Source organism: Diceros bicornis, chromosome 39 (assembly GCF_020826845.1).
Source record: "Diceros bicornis minor isolate mBicDic1 chromosome 39, mDicBic1.mat.cur, whole genome shotgun sequence".
Lineage (NCBI taxonomy): Eukaryota > Metazoa > Chordata > Mammalia > Perissodactyla > Rhinocerotidae > Diceros > Diceros bicornis.
In genome coordinates this window covers 16,629,362-16,644,728 of record NC_080778.1, presented here as the reverse complement: position 1 = coordinate 16,644,728, position 15,367 = coordinate 16,629,362, and the positions used below count along the sequence as shown (strand labels likewise).

At 37.0% G+C, this 15,367-nt stretch overlaps 1 protein-coding gene across 4 annotated transcripts in view; it reads right to left on the bottom strand.

Moving 5' to 3' along the window:
* SYNE1 (spectrin repeat containing nuclear envelope protein 1) overlaps window positions 1-15,367 on the bottom strand; it is a 430,148-nt gene that overhangs the window by 54,002 nt on the left and 360,779 nt on the right. For all 4 annotated transcript variants that reach the window (XM_058534130.1, XM_058534127.1, XM_058534128.1 and 1 more), the window contains 3 exons: window positions 15,095-15,250; window positions 7,429-7,587; window positions 4,396-4,562 (listed from right to left, as the gene is read on the bottom strand). In XM_058534130.1, coding sequence (XP_058390113.1) covers window positions 4,396-4,562; window positions 7,429-7,587; window positions 15,095-15,250 — 482 coding nt within the window. The remainder of the gene's footprint in view (window positions 1-4,395; window positions 4,563-7,428; window positions 7,588-15,094; window positions 15,251-15,367) is intronic.

Below are 15,367 nucleotides of genomic sequence, written 5' to 3'. Positions count from 1 at the left end.
GAGTGAGCAGGAAGATGTGATAGAAAGAGGAAGGCCCTGGGGTGTGCAGTCATGTGTATACTTGCTACACCATTCTTATTTGCTTAGGAACCATTTTCTTTCTCATCTTTATATCCCAAGAGCTGGTGTCAGCAAACTACGCTGGCCACCTGTTTTGGCAAATAAAATGTTATCGGAACCCAGCCACGCTTTTCTGTTTACACGTTGTCTATGGCTGCTTTTGCAGTAGGAAGGAAGAGGGGTTTCAGCAGGACCATTTGGCCCACAAAGCCTAAAATGCTTACTATCTGGTCCTGGGCAGAGAGTTTGCCAACCTCTGCCCTGTGGTAACATCCACAGTAATTCCCACACACGAGGCATTCAATAACTTTTTAAAAATTATATTTGTTTTTACTCTACTTCTACACAATGCTTAAGCAAATTAAAATAAACACACAGAGTAAAAGCAATCAGTTACAAAAGACCACATATTGTTTGATTCCACGCATATAAACTGTCCAGAATAGGTAAACCTACAGAGGCAGAAAGTGGATCAGTAGTTACCTGGGGCTGAGGGAAGGAGGGAGGGCGGAGAGGCGAAAAAAGTGATTAGTGTTTTTATTTGGGGGTGATGAAAATGTTTTAAAATTGATTGTGGTGATGGATGCACAGCTCTGTAACTATACTAAAAAATCACTGAATTGTATAGTTTTGATAGATAAGTTTATAGTATGTGAATTATATCTCAATAAAGCTGTTACTGGAAAAAAAAAAAAAAAGAGCCAAATAACTAAAGCGTGCTTTTGTTTTGTGATGGGATTTAAGTTTGGTAGAGGAAAGGATATCCTTATATGAAGAGTTCAGTTAATTAAAAAAACATCATTACAAGAGAGCAAGCAACTCGAGTGGGACCTTCCTAGATCCTAAGATGGGAAATGTGCAATAATGCATTGTCTGTTGAAAGAAGCACTGAACAACTAATGTTAAAAGACAGACTTCCTCTTAGTCCTGAGGTCTGGAAAAATTGCTATGTGGGTTTTTGCATAGGGTTCACTGACATAATAAGAGCCAGAATCCTTGAAGACAGTCTTACAGAAATTGCAATGACACCAACGACTGTTTCTTACATTGAGTCTTAACAAAAGCTAATGGTTCAGAAATGCTTTTAATTATCTAGGCCAGTGTTGACTGATAGAACTTTCTGGAATGATGAAAATGTTCTGTATCTGCAGTGTCCAGTAAGGTAGCCATTATCTTTATGTGATTATTCAGCATTGGAAATATGGCTAGTGCAACCGACTATAATTAAAATGAAACTGTAATTTAGTTGTGTTTCATTTCAGTTAATTTAAATAGCCCATGTTGCTAGTGACTGCTGTATTAGACTGAGCAGGTCTAGAAAGTATGAAAAAGATACTAGAACATTATCCGTTGAGCCCCAAAAATAACTAAGCAAATTTTGTTGCCCCAAAAAGCCGACAATGCTTGGTGACAGTCAGTTTAAAAATTCAATGCAAAACACATTTATTTTGTACTCCGAATCTTCTAAGCTAACCCACTGGTGACAGGAATTTGACTCAAAGTTAAGCATTCTATTTGCATGTAATAGGTTTATTATTGGTGAATCTTTTTTCTTTCTTTTCTTTTTCACGTTTCTGTCAGCTAGGAAGCTGTGCACCTGAAAATATGGTCATCTTCAAAAGTAACTTCTCCATTTCCACAAGAGCACCAAAAGAGCATAGAAATATCAAAGCATAACTAGGTTATGTTCTGCTTTAACGAATCAGTGTGAAAAAAAGTTGGAAGAGGGGAGAGTGATGAATGAGACTGAATCATAGAAACTTAATATTTCAGCTGGCAGGGCATAGTTGAAGACGGGTGTGGGAGATGGTCAGCCAGTCTTTGTGCTAGCAAACCTCCAATAAACAAGGAAATGGAAAGCCAATGGGATGGCTGAGGGTCATGTATGAGAGGCAGCAAGAAGACTATGAATCCAGCGTGGCATTAAACTCCAGGACAAATTAATGTTCAACTCATTATCTGGTCTACTTTGGCAGGAAGCAATTAGAAATTGACAACATAGATACAAAAATCTCCCACCGGAATTACATCTGTGTAAGATGAGACTCTACAAAAGTAGAAACATATGGGTATTTTAGTGACTCTAGTGCAAAGCATGTGTACCTTATAAATATTTAATTGATTCAAGGTTACTAATGTGTCTTTTGGAAAAATAAACTAAACAACATCTAGAAAATTCTCACTTGAACACCCAGAGAGAAAATACACATGACTTTGAGGAGAAAGCGCCTAACTCATTTGATGTAATGTTGGCTAACAGCTGGGCATACATACATTAAGGTACCTGCTTATGATGAGATTATATTAAATTTCATTTAAAACGTCTTTGACATAGTGTATCCCCACACCCCACACCACTGAGCCGCTGAAAATTAGAAAAGAATATTAACTAGTTGAACCAGATTACATAACAATGCAAGCCAATCGATGAGTCATAATCTGACCTAAAAAATCCAGGGATGTTTACCACGTGGGTGGCTTCCCTAAGAAGGGTATTTATAGCACAAAGGGTTTTAATTTCTCCTTCCGAAATAAGATTTTGTGAACAGTGGCTGAGAAGTGAGGCTAAACATAGCATTGAGGTTCTAAAACCTACATATGCTTAAATACTTAGATTAGTTTCAGCTGAACCATACATTTCTCTCTCTTCATGGTACCGTTATCAGAGCACTTAGCCCCTCCTTTTACTTGATTTCTTTGTAAGTCTGTATTCCCACCATGACCTCCTTGAGGAAAGGGGCCTCTGTCCTTGTTTCCCCCGAATCTCTCACAGTCCTGTCACATTGTCAGTACTTTACAGACAACTGGGAAATTAGACTGTTGAAATGAATAACAGAACCTGATTTCCTTTTAATTGCATTCTCTAGAACAGGGACATGGAAGTCATAAGCTTGGCAGGCAGGAGAGCATAGTGCTCCAGAGCTCCGGCTGCGGAGTCAGAGAGTGCAGGCTCTGCCACTCAGCATGTGTGTCACCATGGGCAAGCCTCAGCTCAGCCTCTGCATCTGGAAAATAAGTATAACAACGCCCACCTCAAAGGGCGTTGCGAGCAACACATGAGAAGATGCATATGAAGCCCATAGCATGGTCTTTGGCACAAACTGAGGGTTCAATAAATGTTAGCCATTACAGTGCTATTGTTAAACATTTTGAAAACTGATAAACATTTATTCCATTTTTGTTTCATTATCACTAAAATAAATGATAATCTCTCTTTCCTCTTAAATTAGACCCTCTTTGAGAACTTCCTTTTAGAAAAAATCTACTAAATGTTTTCGAAATCAACACATGGAATTGTCGTGCCCATATGCAGTTTTTATGGGCACACAGTATTCAAAAAGCACTATTTCATGTCCACCTTTATGCAGCATGGCTAAGGAAAAGACTTCAAATGCTTTTAAAAAGCATATTGTGGGATCGCTTCCAAATGGCTGTGAATCAGAAGCATTTATAACTTTCCAACTCTCCTAACTGCCATAAAGAAGAATATCCATTCAAATATTCAAGTATTCACTCATTCATTCAGTCATTCAAATATTTATTGAGGCCCAATTGCATTCAAGCCCTGTTCTTGGTTCTCTTGATATACAGTAAATAGAACGGACCAAGACGCCTGCCCTCACAGAGGCCACATTCCAACAGGAAGCAAAGTGCACTTAAAATACAGCATCTACTTAGTCATTCCCTCTTTATGTCAAATAACATAGTGCCTCCTTCAATCATATCAGACTTTCAGATTGTTAGTATAACCCTTATATATCTTTTCTTTTTGACTTTTCTCTCTTTTACCCACCCGGCCTTCTGCAACAGAAGCTGAATGTAATATTCCTCTCAGATATGAGGCATTCAAACCAAGCACAAAATTATAATAATGCAGCAGACTATTATTACAACTAAGCAGAGTGGCGATAATTAGCTTTATTTCCACACCTTGCTAACTAGAAATATAGCAGGAATGTGATAATATATATATATATTTTTGCTACTGCAGACAGAAACACCCTCCACAGATACTGGTCACCAGTTTCACTTTTCTTCCTTATAGGAGGTTGAATATCCGTGAAGCCCCAAAATAAAGAATTTTCTCTTGGGGATGGATTTTGTTTGGATATAACTTTCTCTCTTTCAGCTCAATGGAAACACCAGTAGATTTAAGAAGTAAGAAGTAGAATTATAAGTTAATGAAATGCCATTAACGAGAAAAGCATGAACTAAAATGGTGGGAGAAAGAACACAGGGAGAGATTTATTGGGTTATCTTTGGCTGAAATGAAAGGCAGACTGAATGCGTTAAAATTCTGCACACACGTGTCCTATTGCCTAGAGTCCTTTCTACCTGGCTGCCATGAGATCCAGGAGATGCTGCCACCGGTCGTTGATCTTTCCCAGCTTGTATTCGATCTCGGATGCTTTGCTTTCATGGCTGGCTCTAGCAAGTCGCTCTCCCATTTGCTGGAGCTGTATTTTGTTCTCTTGGGCAATAGCAATTTCCTCTTGATAATCCTGCACAATAAATAGCAATCATACAGGTCAGAAAGCATATTCTTGATGCATTCAGCTTGGCTCTACTAGAAACATGATAATCAGTTTTCTACTGCTTGGAAATAGTTTGGCATGAGGAACACCGTGTGAATATCAGTCCATATGCACAAGAATTAGCGGTACCTATTGTTTTCAGGATGCATGCAGAGTCCAGATTGAATTTCTATATAGGTGTTCTTAAAGGAGATGGGAGGTGCTTTCTATTTACTTAAAGTGGGCACTAAAAAAAACAATAAAAGTATATATATACAAAAGACAAAACTTGAAGGATTTTAATGCTGAAAAATTACACGTTATTGCTGTAATCACCAACCTGATGTTATATTTAGAATGAATCCTCATACGAATAGTAATCAAGAGACTTATAAGAGGTGTGTGTGTGTATTTATACATATGCAATTATACATATGCAATTGATATATATGTGTCTATATATGTAAATGTATATATGTCAATTGCTATTTGTGCAGAATGTTTTAAAAGGATACCTTCATTTTAAAGAGATATCCTCTATAGAATGTCAATATTTTACAGCACATAAATCAATGGCAAATTAACTCTCAAGAATAATAACCATTAGTCTTAGAGAATCAATGGGTCTCAAACCTTCTTCATTTACCCAATTGCTGCACTAGCTCCTCTTAAAGATTGTTTTGGATAAAAAGAACCAGCCTCCATATGGTCTATCTGCAAGAGATAGGCCACAAAATGGTGTGATTAAATGACAATGGATGGACATTTCCCCTCCACCCCCACACTCACCCCTTGACCAATGATCCTCTTATTCTCTTGCCAAGGTGACAGGATCCAACCTTTAGAATCAACTTTTTTATTTTTGGCTTAAGTTCCTGTTATGCAGGACATAGTTTCTGAGCAAAATAATGTACGAAGACAGGTATTATAGGAGCATGGATATTATAACCTTCTCTTGCTCTAAAGTAAAGTGTGAAAACAGGGCTACACTCTCAAGTCAGTTACCTAAGCAAACATGTGACCAGAGGAATGGGATGAGCTAGTGAAATTTCATTCTAACCCAGTGTTGAATGCCCTCCTCTCCCAGCACCCCCATCTACCCTCCTCTTTATGTTACTTCAATCCAATTGGATTCAAAGACCAATACATTGGATGTAGTTATTAATAGTTATAATATTTCACCACAAATTTGAGATGATTTTATGGAGAAATGTTTATCTTAAAGGAATTACTCCAAGCCTAAAACAGTATTTATAGTAAAATAATCCTCTTAGGTTGCCTTTTAAATTAAAATGTTTTTGAGTGTTAATGTCAGTAAACACCAATATCTTGGCTACAGTCTGCTTATTAATTGCCTTTTTCTATTTTGTCAAAATTACCAAACCTCGGTGTTATTTTCCTTTACAAAAGAGACACCACAAGAAGCAAGCTCATAGAGACTTATTTTTAAATCCCTAACTTACTTTATATACAAAATAGTAAAGTTAATATTTTAAGGATTATTCCTAACGTTGTGCCAAACAGTGTAACAAAATTATCTATGTGAAAAGGTAAAGTTCTTCTAAATTTTAAACTATGACTGTGTTTTGTTCAAGAGAATTTTTTCCACACCCTCAAAATAAAATTTCATGAAGAAAATCAATGAGAATGCAGACACACACAACCAAAATTTATTCTATACCAAACTTCACCATAATACCTATAGTACACTAATTGTGTCTAGTAGAGCATTCTCTGATACCTAGACACTAGCGAAGTGCAGAGCTGTCAGCAGATGCTAAAATAAAATGTTTTATCTTAGCCCACATTTTAAAGGTTTACGATATCAAATATGTACACAAATGCTTATCCTTAGAATTTGCGATTTTAAGTGGAAACCTATAAATTTATTAATATTACATGTTGGCTTTGGAGTTTTTATTTTTCTCTCTATGTGTGTATATGGATAAAGATAATTTTTCCTAATAACCATTTAAAATATTTCTTTTCAGAATGAATGAAGCTATAATTCATTCATTTAATAAATACGGACTGAATACTTATGAGAAGTTGGCAGTGCTCTGAAGAAGACATAGCAACAAACAACAGACAAGGTCCCTGTTCCAGTGAAGCTTGCAGTCCAATGGGGCTTCCATTGTAGACAGACAATGAACAAGTAAATAGTTGTACAAACAAGTAAAATACGTTGCACATCAGATGGTGATATGTGCTAATGAGAAACATAAACTAAACTAAAATTGAAATGATCAATTGTTCAAAAACAATGTGGAAACACCACTGAAATCATCAAAAATATTTTTAAATGGTAGTAAATTTGATCAGCCCTATATAGACAAGAAAAATGTTCTGGATCTGTATGAATATATAAAACAATTTAATATTTATAATAACTAGAAAATAATATGAAGCCAAAATTCTCAGCAAAGTCCTCATTCCTGTAGCTGTCTATAAGTCATGTTTTATAGAGAAAATGTCAGTTTAATTGATACTGGGAATTTTTTCTTTTAGTTCCTCTATAGTGATTTCACTTCTTTAAAAACAAAACAAACAAAACAAAACAAAAAACTAATATAGATAAATGATTCCTTCTGAACAGGTAGCTAAAACCCCAAAATATTGAACATTATCTATCAGAAGATAATCTGTTTCATCACAAATTTAAAATTTTCTTTATATTTTGTATGTAAAGGAAGCCTTTCCATGCAAGTTTATTTTATATTAAAGAGATAAAACATTTATAATGTTTTATCCTTTGACAAGAAAGTAATTATGAGTAAGCCCATCTTCTGTACCTATTAAAAGTGTGCCTAAGCATCGTGAAGAGTAAAAACATACGTCGCCACATATCCCATACCTTCTTGAGCTTCTCTATCATTTCTTCAATGAGAATGTCTCCATTTTGAGAAACTTTGCTTTCCATTTGAGTCAACCATTCGCAAAGCTCCTTGTTCTTTTCGCTGAAGACTGCCCATTCATTCAATCTCTCACTTACTTGCTGCCGCCTTAAGGAGAGCTGAAAAGTTGAAAATGGGAGAAAATGCAAAAAGATTATCAGAGTGGAAGTCATAGCCTGAGGAAAATAGCCAATGAACTCTGTTGAGTGGACTGAAATGAGCAATACTTGTGCATCTCTTTAGGTCACTGTTCCCTGAGGTACAGTCTCAGGTGCACTGCTCTCTAGCGAGGTTTCACAAGGATCTGCTTGATATTTAGTACAAGTGGGAGACACTGAACCCTACACTTCCCTCCTGGAGAGCCCCACGCACATCTGCTTATTAAAGGATCTGAATGATCCAGCTTCACACTACAGTCGGTTCTGTGTAGATATGACACAGGATCACTGAATGTACTTTTACTAAAAAAGACAGAAGAAATAGGAAAGAAAGGAAAGAATAGGGAAAGAAGGAAGGAAAAAAGCCTAGAAAAGAAGGAAAGAAAGAAAGAAGCATTAATTGAGTCTCCAGTATCTGGAGAGAGTGGAGCAGACGGACAGTGTGGAAAGAGGCCCGAAATGGAAGATGTAATTCCTGTGGCTCAGCTCTGTCCTGATCCTTCTATTTTGGGCACGTTCTTTTATTTCTCTGCCTGCTTTCTTTTTTATTTATTTAGCTTTCTTTTTTTTTTTTTTTGGCATATCAGTTTTATTGAGATATAATTCACATACCATACAATTTATCTGTTTAAAGCATACAGTTCAATGGTTTTTTTTAGTATACTAACAGAAATTTACAACCATCACTATAATCATTTTATAACATTTTCATCACTCCAGAAAAACCATCAGCACTAACTTCTTTCTTCCCCTCTTCCCCTTTCCCAGCCCTAATCTACTTCCTGTCTGTATGGATTTGCCTATTCTGGACATTTCATAGAAACGGAATCATACAATATGTGGTCTTTTGTGTCTGGCTTCTTTCACTTAGCATAATGTTTTTAAGGTTCATCCATGTTGTATCACGTATCAGTATTTCATTCCTTTTTATTCCTGAATATGTTCCATGATATGGCTCTACCACGTTTTATTTATCAATTTATCTGTTGATGGACAATGTGTTGTTTCCACTTTTTGTCTATTATGAATAATGCTGCTATGATCATTTGCACACAGGTGTTTGTGCAGATACACGTTTCGTTTCTCTTCGGGTATCTACCTAGGAGCAGAATTGCTAGGTTACATGGTAACACTACAGATTGTTTTCCAAAATAGTTGCACCATTTCGCATTCCCACCAGCAGAAGTGTTCCAATTTCTCCACATTCTCACCAACACCTGTATTATCTGTCTTTTTGATTATAGTCATCCTAGTGGGTGTGAAGTGGTGTCTCACTGTGGTTTCCATTTGCATTTCCCTGATGGCGAATGAGGCTGAGAATCTCTTCACATTTCTGGGTCATTTGAATATCTTCTTTGGAGAGCTATCTAGTCAAATCCTTTGCCCATTTTTTAATTGGGTTGTCTTTTTATTATTGAGTTGTAATAGTTCTTTATACATTATAGATACAATGGGACTATTTTCTTATCTCTAGGTCTAGAATGATCCTTTCCAGAATTCTAAAATTTTCTGACTTCATAATACTCTTGTTTTTGCAGTCCTGGTTGAGATATTAAGGAATGTTTCTAGCTGAGCTAGACTACATGTCAGCAAAATATAATGTGAATTGAGTGGCAAGAAGAGAAGTCTTTTTTACAGATATTCTACACAGTCATGTTGAGAATGTGAGACATTCCACCATTCATTCCATTGCATTAAATGCCTCCCTCTCAATTATCTTTTTTATACCAACATTTTATGATGAAAAACATCCAGAAAAGTTGAAAGAATTGTATGGTAATCACCCATGATATATCCTCTAGGCTCTAAAATTGATAACATTTTGCTTTAATACATATATTCCTTTATCAATCTATTTTACTTTTTGATGCACTTCAAGCTAATTTACTTTTTAAAATGAAAATGAAAGTATTTATAATGTGCTATACACTTCCTAGTAAGCAATTCTGCATAGGGTTGGCTCTGTTAATGATTAGGTAAATAATATTCAAAGTCTCGCATGACCTCAAATGTCTGTGATTCTACACCTAAGTATACAGTTGGCAATTCGGCTATGAGCCCAGGGTACCTCTACCAGGACCAGCCTTAGGCATAAGGAGATGCCTAGATAGTGAGCCCATAACCCATCACAGTTTTTGAAATGCCACCATTAGAAATTCATTCTTTTGAGCTAATTATGGTCTTTTAAAGTAAAAATTTCTCTAGGTAGGGTGACACTCAAGAATCCATTAAGTATTTCTCCGTTAGTATAATTCAGTTTTCTTTGAGGCAGAAAAACACTGAATAGCCAAAAGGCACTGAATTTACTTGGGGTGGGTACTGATAGGAATGGAAAAGGCTGAGAAAATATAGGTTAAAAGTTCTGGACAATTTCACCACGTTAAGCTATACCAAGACTGAAGATAAGAGCCCAATCCTTCTAGTACCACTTTCCTCTTAAACTCGACAGAAGAGTGTATTCTGATGTTTTGCTGAAATGCTAAGATTTTGAATTTTCTGGTAGATATGACTTTTTCCCTTTAATTCACAGAGTATCAGAGTCAGGAGTGTGACTGGTAGTTAAAATTCTGGTTCAACTGATGTCCAAGCTGAAACTATATTTTCATAATTGGGACCACCCAAAATAACTGTTTTCCAAGGAAAGGTTAAGAAACCCCTGCCCTTCAGACTTAAGATTAAAAGGTCTTGTATATGTAGCACCTCCCTTTCTCTTCCCCCAAATCCTGGCCATGAGCAAGAATGAATTCTAGGGCTTTTCCCAAAACATCTGCAGGGAAGATGACTATATAACAGAAAAGTATTATGTATTTCTTTGATAGAAATAGATAATAGATGATAGAAAAATATTATCTATCATCCCCATTCCAGAGACAAGGAGAGAGAAGGTTAGACAAATTTGAGGCTTTTGTTTATAGTCAGTACAAGATAGGACCAGCAAAGCCTGAGCGTTTGATGCAGGTTGCAGTTTAACATCATGATCAAATATCCAGAGGCAGCTGAGATTTAAAAACAGTCTCCATCATTTACTAATGATATGACCAGGACAAGTTTACTCATCTTCTCTAAGCCTGACTTTCTTCATCTGTAAATTAATCTTTCATTTGTTCCAAAATTTATTAAAGAAATGTTTATCGTTTACAATAAACAAATGTCTACTTTGTTCCAAGCACTGTCCTCTGTAGTAGAATACAGTAGGCTCATAATATAATACAAACAAGAAAATAATTTAAGAAAGTGACCAGTACATACAAAAGACTTAGCAAAAGCTGGCCATTAATATACTAGTACTATATGTGACTACAGGTCCTTGCTTGAGTTTTTAATTTTTTTTCTCTTCAACATTCATGTATTCAATATCTCCACTCAGCAGCTCGCATATACACCTCTAGTGTTTATCCCACACCACGAAAGTGTTGCTCTCATTTGCTACTGCCGTGCCCTAGCTGAAAGGAGAAACAGGTAGACTATCAGCACTGGTTGCAAATCGGCGCCAAAAGCTTCTCAAAAGGTTTCAAATCATAACAAGACAGCACTTTCCTTTCGGTTTGTAAAACTAATATTTAGGCTGCGTGATAAGTGAACATTACCATCTCTTTCTTTGGGTTCAGCTGCAACCTTCAAATTATTTATCAGCTTAGCACATATTTACATTTTCTCAAGGGTATAAACACATTGCGTTGCCAACAGCTGACAAGTACCAGCTAAAACCTTCAGTGGGTGAGGCAGCTGAACAGGAAATACATCCTTTTCTGCTTCAAATATTTCTACTGTGACAATTTGAAAAACACCAAGCAATTACCATGATGATATATTTGGATCTCAACTAGAATTACACACAGATCTACAAACCAAAACAGGAATAAAAGCAAATATAAGCAATGGCTGTACACAGATACAGCAAACCATCTGGGGAGTCTATCTGCACCCAGGATCCTTTCAGACATTAACTCTACTCTGTGACATTTACTTACTCTATGTCTTCCTCACTGTCATTTGCGGCCCCAGTTACTCCTGCCTTCTCATCGACTGCTTCGATTGCAATATGGACAGACTACTTGCTCTTTTAACAGATGGATCACGCCATGTTGAACTAAAGTTTTTAACTTTTACAATGAGACACAGGCACCAGCTCATTTCCTTTTGTGGTTTCATACTTGATAGAAGTTCTCCGGAAACACGAACTCGAGAACTAGTAACTATTCTACATTCCTCCTTACACTTATATTCTGGCGCCTTTGGTATGAATGCTGATGACTAAACTCTCACTGGTTTAAATAATTTTCTTTAGATTGAAGTAATGTGAGATAAGCATGCTTTAGCTTCATGCCTTAAAACACTCAATATAGAAAGTTTCTAGAAACACTATATATTCAATCTGCTTCCTCTTTTTTCACTTAAGTCTGAGTCCACCCACAGGTGTGAGGTACTAATCTCTTCAGGGCATATCATATGATCACAGCCACTTTCACAATGTATTTCCAGACTGTTGGCTATACATATCTAAGTCTGGTGAGCAATTTTACAACATATAAACTTTTTTTTTCCTTTTTTTCTTTTTCCAGCTTTATTGAGATATAATCGACATATAACATTGTATAAGTTTAAGGCGTACAATGTGATGATTTGATACACATATATATTATGAAATGAATACTACAAGATTAGTTAACACATCCATCACCTCACATAATTACCATTTTTTTTTGTGGTGATAACCTTTAAGATCTACTTTCTTGGCAGCTTTCGAGTAAATAATGCAGTCTTGTTAACTATAGTCCCCATGCTGTACGTTAGATCCCCAGAACTTATTCATCTTATAACTGGAAGCTTGTAGCCTTTGTACCTCACGGCATTTTTACATAGTACCAGTTCTCCTAAAACAAAAAGCATTGCATAATCATAATCTCCTTAACTTCCAAAATATTCAGAAACCTGTCATTATTTTATATTTAGAGGAGCATAAGAACAAAGACATAAAACAAATGTTCTGAAGTCTTGTCTTCATTATTAACAGTACATACAAACACTTAGCTGTTCTAGGCACTGCAGATACAAAGAAATGGTCTTCGTCCTCAAGAGCCTCATAGACTTGAAATAAAGACACCGACAGTTTTAAAAAGGAAGAAAGGAACAATGCACTGTCACGTGATGGCCAAGACCAAAAGGGAAATCAAAGTTCAGAGGACCAGGAAAATACTGAGGTGGGAGCATCTCCAGCAATGGCCTCAGAAGGTTGTGGAATTTGGAAGCAGATGGGTTAGGAAACCAGAAGGGAAGGAATAGTCAGTCCAGGCAGGAAGAAGGGCCTGGGCAGGGTCTTGGGGTAGGGCAGTTCATGGCAGGTTTGGGAAGGAAATGGGAGCCAATATCTAAAGTGTTATCTCTCCGAAGGCTTTACAGATATCAATTAGCCAGAGAAATGATCTAGTCTAATTCATTTCATGTAACGTGCTGAAAAGTATTGACTTCCAGACTATAAGGAGGCTAGATTTTTCTCAACTTTAAGAAAAACAAATAAATAAGGCTCACAAAAGTAATTGAATATTGATGTGATAATTTTCCATTATTTGTACCCACCAAATATCTTTCACTTCATATGATAAGCCATGATCAAATATGTACATTAAAAAATTATATGATAATTTAAGGTATTGATTTGGGATTAAAGAATTCAGGGAAGAATAAAGCGTGATTAACATTATCACACTCCATGTCAGTTTCTCGCTGTGTTCACTGAGAATGTGGAGATCTGTGAAAAGTGGCTAAATTAATTTTGACCTCAAATCATCAGCACATTTATGAAAATCATCTCTTACGTTTCTCCCTTTTAAAAGTATATATTCATAGGAAATTGTTCACACATTTACCAGGTGTGCTCCAGAGTTTTCCTTTGGTTCACGGTCTGAGAAATAGCTGAGTTTTCATCTAAACGCAGAGAGAAATTTACCTACCAACAGATTTCTTGTTGATGTCAAATGAAGCAAGAAGCTATGAGCCTCTTAAACTGTATTTAATGTTTCCTGAAGCCTGAAGATAAGACCCCTGAAGTCAGAGACAGTGGGGAGGATGGAAGAGAAGAGATCTCTAGGGTAGCGTAGTTGGCCTGAAACTGGGAAGGCACAAAGAGGCCCCTTCTCAAAACCCCCTTCCTCATCCTTCCAACACCTGCTTCTCTCCAGCCATGTCCTCTGTCTGCTCTGCTCCTGTGTCTTTTCTCAAGCTGCAACCTTATCCAACACATCTGCTTGCTCCCTCCACACCAATCTGCCTCCTCCACTCCCCATCTCAGCACTGAACTCAAGATTTATCCTCTTCAGAGCCAGCCCTGGTGGTCTAGTGGTTAAGATTTGGCGTTCTCACTGCCACGGCCCTGGTTCATTTCCAGGTCATGGAACCACACAACCTGTCTGCCAGGTGTCATACTACAGCTGCGGCTCACATAGAGAACTAAACTAACAACTAGGATACACCACCATGCACTGAAGCTTAAAAAAAAAAAAAAAGATTTAATCTCTTCAACAAGCATTTCGTTTATTCTCTGCAATCCACACAGCCCTTAGCTGGCTTACATCTTTACATATTGTTTTATCTTGTTCCCACCCAGTTTTTGTCTTCACTATATAGGTTCTTCGGACTGATTTTAGTTTCAGCTCAGTGGTAAATTTGATGGTAGGGACATCTACTATGCTTGTGAAATTCACCATAATTAATGTGACTGATTCATTTATCAAATATGCGTCACAGCCTATTATGTGCCAAGCGAGGCAATCGGGTACAGGATGGAACATGACAGACACTGTCCCTGCTTCCTGGAGGCTATGATCTCAAGGCCTTCAATCACAGCTCCTTCCTCGCTTGTGGGCTTTTAATCTATGTTGTTTCTCTTTGCCTCAGATGTCTTCTTATTGCTTTTCCACCAATCTTTTCCTTTTATTTCCAAATGAAAATCCAATCTGGGATCTCTTCTAAGGTATTGTGCACAAAGAAGGTACTTAACAGATGAATAAAGTATGACTAAAAATGTCAGACACCCATGATTTACTAGGAGACAACTACAGTAACTCAATGGCAACAATAACTGTTCCATGTACAAAATCCGCTCCACAGTATTAGCTAAAATTGCAAACACAACAATGGCTTTTTACATGTTTAAAGTATGAAGGAGACCATCAATATCTACCTAGCAAAACCACATCCATGAACCACAAAACTGTGTTTCCTCTTAAAAATATTTTGACAGCCAGTGAAAGAGACAGAAAGAGAATCCAGTTTGGATGCATCTAAAATATAATGTTGAGATATAATTGTCTTAATCTGAACTATTCTCGTAATAAGCACAGAGATGTTCCTCTGTGCATACTGTGAGTTATGGGCTGGGTCCAAATGCGGGTCAAGCCATTTGACATTCCAAATCGTCTCCAAGTTTTCCATCTTTCTGAGCTAATGGTGAGTCTAGAATTTGTCTTACCTGGTGGCATAGCTCTTCCCACTGCCTTTGCAGAAGCTCCATGCGCTCGTTCAGGATGGAGATATCATCGGCACTGATGTAGGCACAGAGGGTGTCCTTCAGCAGTGTCAACTGTGCCAAGTCATCTGTCCAGCTCCCAACTGCATTTTCCAATTCCTAGGTTAAAACAAAAATTGAATAGCCAAGGACATCTATCATCAACAATTTCTGAAGTGCATCTGGAATCCTCTCTTGATGCAATCACCCTTCCGTCCCATTCTATTTGAACTTCTA